The sequence below is a fragment of the Elephas maximus genome, chromosome 12 (assembly GCF_024166365.1).
Source record: "Elephas maximus indicus isolate mEleMax1 chromosome 12, mEleMax1 primary haplotype, whole genome shotgun sequence".
Classification (NCBI taxonomy): Eukaryota; Metazoa; Chordata; class Mammalia; order Proboscidea; family Elephantidae; genus Elephas; species Elephas maximus.
In genome coordinates, this window is record NC_064830.1 from 78668865 (window position 1) to 78683026 (window position 14162).

Below are 14162 nucleotides of genomic sequence, written 5' to 3' on the forward strand. Positions count from 1 at the left end.
CTGCTGTATTCTTCTAACTGGCACATAATAGATGTTCAATGAAGAAATTACCCATGGACCCATTTACTCACTAGAAGCTAAGCTCCTTGATGGCAATAATAGCCCACAAAGTCTAATGAACCTTATCTTCCAGCCAAGGTTCTGAGATACAGTTTAAAAAAAAAAAACCAAACCCAACTCAGCGGCAACCCTACAGGACAGAGAACTGCCCCATGGGCTATCTAAGGGGACTCTGGTGAACTCGAACTGCCGACCTTTTGGTTAGCAGACCAGCTCTTAACTCCTGTACCACCAGGGCTCCATAGGTACTTAAATTTTGAATTAAGGGATAAATTAATGCACGGAGGAAAAGGAATAAAAAAGAGAAGTGAGTTTAATTTTAAAATGTTCACAAACTCAGTCCTCTTTAAGACAAATGTTTTTGATATATTCAAACTCAAATTAGCAAGAAAATCAGAGCATGTGATCATTTCCGAAGCAAATTTCTCTCCATTCATTCTGACGTAATTTTCAAAGTGTGGTTTTTTTATATATATATAGGTTTTAGAACAATAGGCTCTAAGAACCAATTCCAAATTACCTTCTCAACAGCTAAAAGTCTGTCTTCCCACTGCACAAATACCTTCCTCACCTATATCGTTGGCTTCCTATTGCAGTCATTTTTATAACAGCAGTATTATTAGAATTACAACCATTTTATGTTAGTAGATATGACCAATGCTAGTATTTTTCTGCCACAGAGAAAGAATTTACAGTTAATAAAAAGTTGCTTAATCAGGTTAAGTATCATTAATTTTTGATTTAAAAAAAAAAAAACAAAAAACCTTACTTTATGTAGTTGAAATCAGCTTTTAGATTGAGGGAAGTACTACTGGTACTCTTTTTCAAGTCATGGATAGCATTCTGCCAGTCTTGTACAGCAGCCCAGTCAGCAATTGAAATGTAGCACTCACAGGCTTTATTTCCCAAGTAATTTATAACCTCAGGGGAAGAGTCAGTTGGTTTGGACAGCACAGTTTTCCTGGATTCACCTGAGTGAAAGTATTTTATAAAGTAAAAAAAGAGTTCCAGAGCAATTTTAAAAATTTCAAAAAACACAGAAACCCAAAAACATACAATAAGACAATCAGAGATAATATTCTTTACTTATTTAAGTACCGAATGCTCACCATTCAGAGAATGTTTGGGACTGGCACTGTTACGCCCAGAGTTGGCCAACGTGAGAACAGACTTGTCGAAGCCAGAGATGCAGCAGTCGACGCCTGTCATAGCACACAGGTGTTCCTGGTACTCCACAGAGGCCTTTTCAAACCTTAAACGCAAATCAAAGCTTTCTTATTTTTAAATACTCCACATATGTCATTTAAAAAAAAAAAAAAACTGCTGAAAGAATAGATACATTGAGCTGAGACAGTAAGTTAATTATTGGGGAGGGGGGGCAAGTACAAATTAGAGCTCTTCCTCACAACAAATGAAAATACATTTAAAGATAGTTACATGTCAGAAAATAATACCTAGTAGAAAATACTGGTAAGTCTCTGACCTTAATGTGTGGGAAGGCTACATAGAAAGAAATATGCAAAAAAAAAAAAAAAACACCCCACAAAGAGATTAACTTCCTTATAATTTGACTTCTGGGTGTCAAACAAACCCATAAACATTAAAAGTAAATTATAAATCAAGAAATTAGCATCAATAATCTCAGCATATAGTAAAATCTCACAGATCATTAAAAAGAAAAAATATGACAGTGTTAAGACATAATCCATTATTTAAAAAAGCATAAATGAACAACATGACATGGGGGAAGCTCTACTATTAGTCATTAGTAAATAAAAGAATGTTAACTAAAACAAAGTTTTCACTGTTGATGGTGCAAGGGTTCTTGTTTTTCAATAACCCCCAGTATTCACAAAAGTGCAGGGAAGGGGGATATCATCTCAGTAGATGGTAGAACCATCTTTTCTGTAGGATAAGTTAGCAATAGTATGTATCATACACATTATGGTCTATAATCTTTCATCCAGTGCATCAACTTGTAGGAATAAATTCAAAGAAAACAGTCATCAAAATGAGCAAAGATTTCGGCGCCATGGTGTTCATCACAGCATAAATAACCTTTATGGACAATAAGCAATGTTAAATTGTGCAACATTCACAGATAAAAACAATTGTGCCAGTAAAAAAATCATGTTTTAGAACATTTAACATGGCAAGATATTTGTTTTAAAATACTGTCAAGTAGAAAAAGCAAGTCACAAAACGATGTGCCTATGTGCACTGCTGTTTCTGTGAAAAAGGGAAAGACTACATATGAAAGAAAAAAGAACTAGAAAGGCATGCACACCAAACTAACAATTATCACCAGGAGGTAGAATTTTGAGTTATTTTCCAGATTTGCTAAAATTAATGTAAATGGACATGCTCGCTCTCCTAGGAGAATCGCAAGAGTCTGAATGTTGAATTCACAGTGCTAATGAAAAAGTATTTCAATGATGAAGAGTAATCTGTACCAGACTCTAAAGTGGAAGGTTCTCAGTTAAAGATCAAGCATACATGTATTTACACAACAAATAATTTCACAGATCTTGTTTTACAATATGATTTGCTTCTAATTATCTAAAGAAAGGCACTCAAGTATTGCTGCTAATTAAAGAATAAAGATGCCTCCTGGTAAAGTGATTTACGGCAGGCTTCAACCACTGAAATTAAACAAAAGTGTTTTAACATATAATTACAACGTTAGCCACTAATAAACCCAAAAACCAAACCCATTACCATTGAGTTGATTCCAACTGTCAAATGACAGCTGTCCCATGGGGTTTCCAAGGCTGTCATCTTTACAGAAGCAGACTGTCACATCTTTCTCCCACTAAGAGGCTGGTGGTTCGAAACACTGACCTTTCCGTTAGCAGCCAAGTGCCTAACCACTGCACTACCAGGACACACCTTAGCCACTAATACAAAGGATTTAAACATGAAGTAATCATATTACCCATGTCCTTCCTTCCAGCTTACCTCCCTTCAGCCTGTTGGGCCACTGAGTTAATCCAGAGAAGGTTTTTTCCAACAACGGAAGATGACCAGACAGCAATCCCCTGTATAGCTTCAGGACAATGAAGTTCACACAGAGCCTCTACCACCATCATAATGGTTACTTCTAGTTCATTCCCCTGAAAATAGCATTCAGAAAAATTATACCTCAATACCATTAAAATTCAAATCCCTAGGACTACAGATCACAATCTAAGCATATTTAATTCAAGTCAAATGTATTTGACAATTGTTTTCACAACAATGGTATTATTTAGCTTAAAATGCTTAAAATGTTACATGTAAAGTAGCCACAATCTATGACTTGACAGAATCTGAACGGCACCTGGGTATCAGTCTTCACCAAGATTTTAAAAAAAAAATCTCCCAAACATTTTAATTATGGCATCTGCATGAGTTACATGTGAAGTAAATACAATGCAAAAATTAAAGTAACATGAATCAAAGAATGATTAACTTCATATCTACTGATATTGCCTTAATTAGTAAACATTTTCTATATTTGGGTTCAACCATAAACATTTATTGGGAACTCATTTACAAGACAAGAACTGTATAAGCACTTTCCCATCCATTACAAAAATTATTTCCCTTACTGACAAATTTCTTAGAATTACCTTTAAACTACCAACCCTTAGGAGCAAGAAATACATATTTTGAACATGTTCTAAATAGAAATCATAAATAGATAACTTCAGCACAAAATACTGGAACCAAAGCTTTGAAAACAAATGGAAGTTATAACTCATTCTGTCCATGTATTAAAACCATAGCAAAGAAATCAAGCCAACTTCTTCTAATTAACAGATTTAAAATGAACTGCATACACACTACTTTACCTGAGAGACATTATTTGTTTTCATTTCTGTGAGCAAATCAAAGCCATGTCTCACTGTCACGGCAGGCTGGCCTGCCAACAATCCAACCCTCATGATAGAGAGTCGGATCCGAGTGAGCCAGTCTTGACAAGTTTGGCGATTGGTATAGAAAAAAGTCCTGATGACCTTTAGAAGAAAGAGAAAGAGGAGCTCAGCACTGGTTCACATTATCAGTATACATGCCTCAAATGCACATAAACCAAGTGTGATCTTTCTTTTAAGCACCAGTCTACTGTGATTTCAGCTCTGCGTATACCGCCAGGTTTGCCAGTGTGGCCTACTACGAAGCAAACTCTTCCGCGGAAACCAACCTTGGGGGGTGATGTTAATGCATTAGCACATCCCTCATATGCATTATACATTAATTTTTCCAAGTTTTCCAGATACTGCAGTAGAAGAACAAGTCTAAGCTGGTTGCTACTGTGGCCTTCATCGTTGTCTGCAGTTGTCCACTGACTGACATCTTGATCAGGGTTTAATGTGTGAGCTGCGAGACTTCTAATGATACCTAAGAGCAAACACAACATTCCAAATTTTAAAAAATCCACATTTATCATGTATCCCCATCTATCATTTAAAAATAAAACAAAAAAATCCCAACATTAAAAATTTTCATTTCGGGGGAAAAATGTTTTCTTCAGACAAATCCTCTTAAGTTTTTGAACAAAAACAAATACCCATATTGCTGCCAACACAATTATTAACAAAAGCTTATTCTAACAAATATACCTAAAAGATTAACTGATAAAATGTTACAGTAAAAAAAGAAAGATCACATACTCTCAAGCCTTTAAGACATCCATTTTTTTTGCTTTGAATTTTTAGAAATCCATAATTTTTTAGTTAATATATTCTGAATATGGCAAGAGAGTATTCGCATCACAAAGTTTGTAAAAGCACAAAGAGTTGATTACCTTCAATTGTCTGGAACGTGTCTTGTGCTCTGCCCAGTGGGGTTCTTAACTTAGAAAGGACAGTGAACTGTGCTGCCTCCCAAATAGCCCACTGCCAAAGGACAGCATCTGTCTTTAGGAGATTGCGGGGAATTGTCGATTGGTCACGCTTATCCAGTCTCTGGCAGCTATAGAACAATCTTTCTAACCAATTGTCCTTCCTGGGAAAAGGAGTTTGTTATTTAACAGACAATGACAACTTCATTTTAATAATTCAAAAAGAAACTTGCAAGGGCAATGGGAGTGGAGGGCTATAATTTTTCCTACTCTAAAAAGGCAAAACCTATGAAATTTAGAAGCATTACATCCCCCGCTCTCCCTTGAGGAAGTCTTTTACAGTTAAAACAAGACAGGGTATGGTATGGGAAGATTATACGGTGTGTGGCTCATGACGATTTGGCTGTCAGGATAAAATGCATTCACTATAACTAAGCATAACCACCCCCTCCCCAAAGCGTTGATGACTACATCAAATCAATGAACTGTCAACCATATGTCAGCACTCTATTTCAAAGCTCATTTTTGTTTCTTCAGATGCTGTAGTCAGAGCAGTATTTCCTACTGCTGAAAACTAAAATTATCCATCTGAGAAGAATGTTAATTTCTATTCTTCCTCCATAGTTCCTCCTCAAAACTGGAGCTAGGGTCAAGATAGTCAGGCTGTTGTTGTTGATAGGTGCCGTCGAGTGGGTTCTGACTCATAGCAACCCTACGCACAACAGAACAAAATGCTGCCCGGTCCTGAGCCATCCTTACAATCGTTGTTATGCTTGAGCTCACTGTTGCAGCCACTGTGTCAGTCCACATCGTTGAGGGTCTTTCTCTTTTCCGCTGACCCTGTACTCTGCCAAGGATGATGTCCTTCTCCAGGGACTGATCCCTCCTGACGACATGTACAAAGTCTGTGCCTCTAAGGAGCATTCTGGCCGTACTTCTTCCAAGACAGATTTGTTCGTTCTTTTGGAAGTCCATGGTATATTCAATATTCTTCGCCAATACCACAACTCAAAGATATCAACTCTTCTTCGGTCTTCCTTATTCATTGTCCAGCTTTCACATGCATATGATGCGATTGAAAATACCATGGCTTGGGTCAGGCACACCTTAGTCTTCAGGGTGACATCTTTGCTCTTCAACACTTTGAAGAAGTCCTTTGCACTAAATTTGCCCAATGCAATGCGTCTTTTGATTTCTTGACTGCTGCTTCTATGGCTGTTGATTGTGGGTCCAAGTAAAATGAAATCCTTGACAACTTTGATCTTTTCTCCGTTTATCACGATGTTGCTCATAGCTCCTGTTGTGAGGATTTTTGTTTTCTTTATATTGAGGTGTAATCCATACTGAAGGCTGTGGTCTTTGATCTTCATTAGTAAGTGCTTCAAGTCCTCTTCACTTTCAGCAAGCAAGGTTGTGTCATCTGCATAACGCGGGTTTTTAATGAGTCTTCCTCCAATCCTGATGCTCCGTTCTTCTTCATATAGTCCAGCTTCTCGTATCATTTGTTCATCATACAGATTAAATAGGTATGGTGAAAGAATACAACCCTGACACACACCTTTCCTGACATTAAACCAATCAGTATCCCCTTGTTTTCTCTGAACAACTGCCTCTTAATCTACGTAAAGGTTCCTCATGAGCACAATTAAGTGTTCTGGAATTCCCGTTCTTCGCAATGTTGTCCATAGTTTGTTATGATCCACACAGTCGAATGCCTCTGCATAGTCAATGAAACATAGGTAAACATCCTTCTGGTATTCTCTGCTTTCAGCCAGGATCTATCTGATATCAGCAATGATATTCCTTGTTCCACGTCCTCTTCTGAAACAGGCCTGAATTTCTGGCAGTTCCCAGTCAATATACTGCTGCAGCCGTTTTTTGAACGATGTCCAGCAAAATTTTGCTTGCATGTGATATTAATGATATTGTTCTATAATTTCTGCATTCAGTTGAATCACCTTTCTTGGGGATAGGCATAAATATGGATCTCTTCCAGTCAGTTGGCCAGGAAGCTGTCTTCCATATTTCTTGGCATAGACGAGTAAGCACCTCCAGCCCTGCGTCTGTTGAAACATCTCAATTGATATTCCATCAATTCCTGAAGCCTTGTTTTTTGCCAATGCCTTCAGAGCAGCTTGGACTTCTTCCTTCGGTACCATCGTTTCCTGATCATATGCCACCTCTTGAAATAGTTGAATATCGACTAATTCTTTTTGGTATAATGACTCTGTGTATTGCTTCCATCTTCTTTTGATGCTTCCTGCATCATTTAAAATTTTCCCCATGGAATCCTTCACTATTGCAACTCGAAGCTTGAATGTTTTCTTCAGTTCTTTCAGCCTGAGAAACGCCGAGCATGTTCTTCCCTTTTGGTTTTCCATCTCCAGCTCTTGGCACATGTCATTATAAAATTTTACTTTGTTTTCTTGAGAGGTCCTTTGAAATCTACTGTTCTTTTATACTTCATCAATTCTTCCTTTTGCTTTAGCTGCTCGACGCTCAAGAGGAAGTTTCGGAATCTCCTCTGACATCCACTTTGGTCTTTTCTTTCTTTCCTGTCTTTTCAGTGACCTCTTGCTTTCTTCATGGATGATGTCTTTGATGTCCTTTCACAACTCGTCTGGTCTCCGGTCACTAGTGTTCAATGCGTCAAATCTATTCTTGGGATGGTCTCTAAATGCAGGTGGGATATACTCAAGGTCCTATTTTGGCTCTTGTGGACTTGCTCTGATTTTCTTCAGTTTCAGCTTGAACTTGCATATGAGCAATTGATGGTCTGTTCCACAGTCGGCCCCTGGCCTTGTTCTGACTGGTGATATTGAGCTTTTCCATCGTCTCTTTCCACAGATGTAGTCAATTTGATCTCTGTGTGTTCCATCTGGCGAGGTCCATGTGTATAGTCGCAGTTTATGTTGGTGAAAGAAGGTATTGGCAATGAAGAAGTCATTGGTCTTGCAAAATTCTATCATTTGATCTCCGGCATTGTTTCTATCACCAAGGCCATATTTTCTGACTACTGATCCTTCTTCGTTTCCTACTTTTGCATTCCAATCGCCAGTAATTATCAATGCATCCTGATTGCATGTTCAATCAATTTCAGACTGCAACAGCTGATAAAAATCTTCTATTTCTTCATCTTTGGCCTTAGTGGTTGGTGAGTAAATTTGAATAACAGTCATATTAACTGGTCTTCCTTGTAGGCGTATGGATATTATCCTGTCACTGACAGTGCTGTACTTCAGGATAGATCTTGAAACGTTCTTTTTGACAGTGAATGCAAGACCATTCCTCTTCAAGCTGTCATTCCCAGTACAGTAGACTATATGATTGTCTGATTCAAAATGGCCAATACTAGTCCATGTCAGCTCGCTAATGCCTAGGATATCGATGATTATGCATTCCATTTCATTTTTGACAATTTCCAATTTTCCTAGATTCATACTTCGTACATTCCAGGTTCATATTATTAATGGATGTTTATAGCTGTTTCTTCTCATTTTAAGTTGTGCCACATCAGCAAATGAAGGTCCCCAAAGCTTTACTCCACCAACGTCATTAAGGTCGACTCTACTTTGAGGAGGCAGCTCTCCCCCAGTCATCTTTTGAGTGCCTTCCAACCTGGGGGGCTCATCATCCAGCACTATATCAGACAATGTTCCACTGCTATTCGTAAGGTCTTCACTGGCTAATGCTTTTCAGAAGTAGTCTGCCGGGTCCTTCTTCCTAGTCTGTCTTAGTCTGGAAGCTCAGCTGTCCTCCATGGGTGACCCTGCTGGAATCTGAATACCAGTGGCATAGCTTCCAGCATCAGAGCAACACACAAGCCCCCACAGTATGACAAACTGACAGACATGTGGGGGGATAGTCAGGCATATTTAAATTATTTTTCCCAGATATATTAGTCAAAGAAATATCTTACCCTGTTCTATGAGAGTTGCCATACAAAATAAAACTAATAACATCAGAGAAATCTTGTGGGTGGAAGGTGTTACTTGGTGCTTTACTCATATGACTTCTTAATGCTAAAGAAATTTCTTGAATTTCTGTGTGATTGTTATTGCTGTAGACAGAAAATGAGACACTGTCATGCAAAATGTTTTAGTTAAAAGGTTAACACATACTGTAAATGGGTTATTTCCTTGCTAACTAAATTAGAGGTAAAAAACATAATGAAATTAAGACTTCTAAATGGATATAGAGATGTTATTACGACTTCAAAATTTTAGGTTCTTAAAGTTCCCAAGTCAACTCAATCGAAAACAATAAAAGATTACAGTTTAATTTGTCAGCTATGTGAACTGCTTAGAAATACATTTTTCACACTATATGAATTATTCTGTCCTAATTCTTGGGACTTTATAAAGCTCATAAAAAATATATAAAATTCTATTTTCTTCAGGAACTGCACACTTTGATCCTTAACAAGAAATGCTTTATAAAACAGAGTAATTCACTAACAGATTCTTTGTTTTTTCCTAATGTAGACAATTATGCAGCAATGAAAACATAGCAGGCTGTCTTTGCCCCCAAACCACTGTTATACCTTAGGACAACATCTAAAGGAATCGACTTCAACAGCTTTCCAAATGCCTGTCGAATACGAGTTCCACTATGGACTAGTTGAACACGGCAAACGTCAACACATCTACAAAAAAATGAAATACATATGCAGATGTGGTAATATTTCCTAGGTACCAGGGCCCAGGTCAAAATGTGGATCTTTAGTACATACCTGTGTAAAAGATCATCGGGCAAGGAAGAGGACAGAGCATGTAGACTGCTGCATGCTTGCAGACAGATATTCACATCTTCCACAAGAGCTATTAAAAATTAAAAAACAACACCAAATGTGGGTAAAGCATGCACAGCTTGATCAAGCTAAGTCACTAAGAAGTACACAAGAAAAAAGGAAGTTTTTTGGTAAACACTATGACACAACTGGAACAACAACTGAAAAAACAGGAGTGTGGTTAGATGTGTATGTACTTATGCATGTGTGTATATGTAGATATATATATAACTGTATGCATCCATATATTTTCATATATACAGTAAAGCACATAGGGGCACAAACACTGACACTTCTTAGACTTAATCAAGTATCTTACGGGATTGGTTTACCAGGTCTGAAGGCTTAGGGACCACTCTTGTGGGACAACTCAGTCAATTGGCACAACACATGTAGTGCATAAAGTTTGGCGAGTAGCATCTGGGGTCTTAAAAGCTTGGGATCAGCCATCTAAGATACAATTGTTGGTCTCTACACGTCCAGGGTAGAAGAGAAAGAAGGAAACCAGAGACTCGGAGAAGAAACTAGTGAACCATGACCTCATCTACCCTGAAATCAGAAGAACTATATGGTGTCTGGCTATAGCTACTGACCACTCTAATCAGGAGCACTACAGATTGATTCTGATAGAACGGGAGCAAAATATCAAACAGAACTCAAATTCTTAAAAAGTCCAGACTTACTGGACCAGTTGAGACTGGAGGACTCCCCAAGGCTACCACCCTGAGATACTCTTTAAACTTTGAACCAAAACTATTTCATGAGGTCATCTTTTAGCTCAGCAATAGACTGGCTCATTAAAAAAAAAAAAAAAGTATTGTAAAATAAACATGTGCTCCTTTAAAAAATCATCTATATGAGACCGAACTGTCAGCGTGTACTCAAAAGCAAAGGCAAGAAGGCAAAGGCGCAGGGAAACTAGATTCCTGGAAATAAAGCAAGCAGAACAGAAGAAATGAGAAGGTTGACACACTGTGAAAAATGTAACCAACGTCACTGAACAAATTGTGTAGAAAGTGCTAAATGGAAACCTAATATACCAAAACACAATAAAATACTTTAATTTAAAAAAAAAAAAGACAATTACTTTCAGCTTGCCAAAAGATGTCATATATCAGTATGTCATAATTTTCTCAACTCATTCATTTATTCAATAAACAGCGAGTATCTGCTATGGACTAGGCACTGTTCTTGACCAGACTCCTTACTGGCAGCAACATTTGGCAAATCAATACATTCCATAAAACTCCTTTAAAGTGACTAGTAACCCAAAGCTTTTTCTAAGAGAAATTTTAAAAGTATACACAATGTATCAGGAATCAAGGGGTGGCTCAACATAAGAAAATCAATGTAATACATCACATTAATAGAATGAAGGAAAAGACAACATGTTCATCTCAACTGAGGCAAAAAAAAAAAAGCATGACAAAACTAAACACTTTCTCATGATAAAAACATACAGCAAACTAGGAATAATAGGGACATTGTTCAAGATGATAAAAAGCATTAATGAAAAACTCGTATGTAACAATATACTCAATGGAGAAACACTGAAAGTTTTACACCTAAGACCAGGAAAAAGATAAGAATGTCCCCTATCACACTGCTATTCAACACATGCTGGACATTCTAGCCAGAGCTATTAGGAAAAAAAAAAGGATCCAAATCAGAAAGGAAGAAGTGAAACTATCCCTATTTTCAGAGAACATGATCTTATACACAGAAAATCCCAAAGAATCTACATTTATTAAGCTGCTAGTGCTAATATATGAAGTCAGCAAAATGTCAGTGTATGAAATCAACACACAAAAATCAGCTGGGTTTCTGTTCACCAGTAATGAACAAGCCAGAAAGGAAATCAAGAAAACAATCACATTTACAGTAGCATCTAGAAGAATAAGATGCGTAGGAATAAAGGTAACCAAACCAGGGAGGTGAAAGACTTGCACACTGAAAACTATAAAACATTGCTGAAAAAAATGAAAGGAAGACTTAGTACTATTATACAGATGTCAATGCCACCCAAAGCGAGCTACAGATTCGACGCAATTCCTATCAAAATCCCACAAGCCTTTTTTGTAAAAACAGAAAAGCCGATTCAAATTTACATGGAATTGTGCAGACCCCAAATTCTCATAAAAAGACCAAACTTAATGGTCTGACTGAGACTAGAGGAATCCCGGCGGCCATGGTCCCCAGACCTTCTGTTGACACAGGACAGGAACCATCCCCGAAGACAACTCATCAGACATGAAAGGGACTGGTCAGCGGGTGGGAGAGAGATGCTGATGAAGAGTGAGCTAATTATATCAGGTGGACACTTGAGATTGTGTTGGCAACTCTTGTCTGGAGGGGGGATGGGAGGATAGAGAGAGAGGGAAGCAGGCAAAATTGTCAAGAAAGGAGAGACTGAAAGGGCTGACTCAAGAGGGGGAGAGTAAGTGGGAGTAGGGAGTGAGATGTATGTAAACTTATATGTGACAGACTGATTGGATTTGTAAACGTTCACTTGAAGTTTAATAAAAGTTATAAAAAAAAAAAAAAATTTACATGGAATTGCAAGCAGCCCCAATTAGCCAAAACAATCTTGACATGCTGATTTCAAAAGTACTGTAAAACATAATCAAAGCAGCTAATATAAAGACAGACATACAGAGCAATGGAACAGAAAGCAGAGTTCAGAAATACACTCCTATCTATGGTCAACTGATTTTTGAAAAGGGTGCCAAGTTTACTCAATGGGAAAGAATAGTCTCTTCAATAAATGGTGCTGGTACAACTGGATCTCCACATGCAAAGGGATGAACCCAAACCAATACCTCACACCATATATGAAAATTAACTCAAAATGGATCAATGATCTAAATTTAAGAAGTAAAACCATAAAACTCTTAGAAGAAAACATAGGGGTAAGACATCAACATCTTGTTTTTGACAATGGATTCTTAAATACAACACCAAAAGCATGAGCAACAACAAGAAAAAATAAACCGGACTTCATCAAAATGAAAAATTTCTGTGCATCAAAGAACTTTATCAGGAAAGTAAAAAGACAATTTACAGGGAGAAAATATCTGGTAACCATATATCTGGTAAGGGTGTAATATCCCGAATACATAAAGAACTCTTACAACTATACAACAAAAAGACAAACAATCCAATTTAAAAATGGGCAAAGGGCCTAGATAGACATTTCTCCAAAGTAAAGATAAAAATAAGCGATAAGCACATGAAAATATGTTCAATGTCATTAGTCATCTGGGAAATGCAAATCAAAACCACAATGAGATACCTACCACCTCACACCTACTAGAATGAGTATTATCAGAAAAACAAAATAGCAATTGTTGGCAAAGATGTAAAGAAACTGAAACCCCCGTGCATTGCTGGTAGGAATGTAAAAGGAGCAGCTGCAGTGGGAAACATTTTGGCGGCTCCTCAAAAAGTTAAGCACAGAATTACCGTATGATCCAGCAATTCTCTTTTCAGGTATATACCCAAGAGATTTGAAAGCAGGGTCTCAAACAGACAGCATGTGCACCAATGTTCATTGCAGCATTCTCTACAACAACTAAAAGGTGGCAACATCCCAAGTGTCCATCAACAGGCTTAATGAATAAACTAAACCCAATATATACATACGATGGAATACCATTCAACCGTAAAGAAAAACGAAGTTTTAATACAAGCGACGACATGGATCAACCTTGAAAACATTATGCTGACTGAAATAAGTCAGACACAAAAGGACAAGTAGTTTAAGACTCCACTTATATAAAATACTTAGAATAGGTAAATGCAGAGAGACAAAAGTTTATTAGCAGTTAAGTAACCAGGGGCTAGGGAGAAGAGTGAATGGGAATTATTGCTAAAGGGATACTGAGTTTCTGTTTGGGGTGATAAATTTTTGGAAATGGATAGCGGTGATGCCGTACAACATGGGGAATGTAATTACCATCGCTTAGATGTATTTTTTTTTAGGTGTATACTTCAAGATTATTAAAATGGCAAACATTTTGTTTATATGTATTTTATCACAATAAATATTTTTTTTAGCTATAAAAACTTAAAAAAAAAAAACCAAATCCATTGCCGTTGAGTGGATTTGGATTCCAACTCATAGCAACCCTACAGGACGGAATAGAACTGCCCCACAAGGTTTCCAAGGAGTGGCTGGTGGATTCGAACTGCAGACCTTTTTGTTTAGCAGCTGTAGCTCTTTACCACTGTACCACTAGAGCTCCAGAAAAAGAAAGTATATGCCATGTATAAACTTGCACAAGCTTAAAAATATGACAATCACTTAAAACAACTTATGTATACTATTTTTCAATACTATACATATTACACGTACAGTGAAATCTGTTGAGAGCTGGAACTCAACAGGACTGTCTTGTTTTTCTGGGTCTAGCAAGTTTTCCACTAGGGCTTTAAAATGACTCATTCTGGTTTGAACCCATGCTGAGAATTTCCAGATGATAATGAGAATTT

The 14162-nt window shown here is 37.4% G+C and overlaps 1 protein-coding gene across 2 annotated transcripts in view; it reads right to left on the reverse strand.

Moving 5' to 3' along the window:
* Positions 1 to 14162, reverse strand: part of SMG1 (SMG1 nonsense mediated mRNA decay associated PI3K related kinase) — a 97499-nt gene that overhangs the window by 40809 nt on the left and 42528 nt on the right. For both annotated transcript variants that reach the window (XM_049902687.1, XM_049902688.1), the window contains 9 exons: positions 9615 to 9702; positions 9426 to 9527; positions 8802 to 8942; positions 4847 to 5046; positions 4244 to 4440; positions 3894 to 4058; positions 3019 to 3173; positions 1170 to 1312; positions 830 to 1031 (listed from right to left, as the gene is read on the reverse strand). In XM_049902687.1, the coding sequence (XP_049758644.1) occupies positions 830 to 1031; positions 1170 to 1312; positions 3019 to 3173; positions 3894 to 4058; positions 4244 to 4440; positions 4847 to 5046; positions 8802 to 8942; positions 9426 to 9527; positions 9615 to 9702 (1393 nt within the window). The remainder of the gene's footprint in view (positions 1 to 829; positions 1032 to 1169; positions 1313 to 3018; positions 3174 to 3893; positions 4059 to 4243; positions 4441 to 4846; positions 5047 to 8801; positions 8943 to 9425; positions 9528 to 9614; positions 9703 to 14162) is intronic.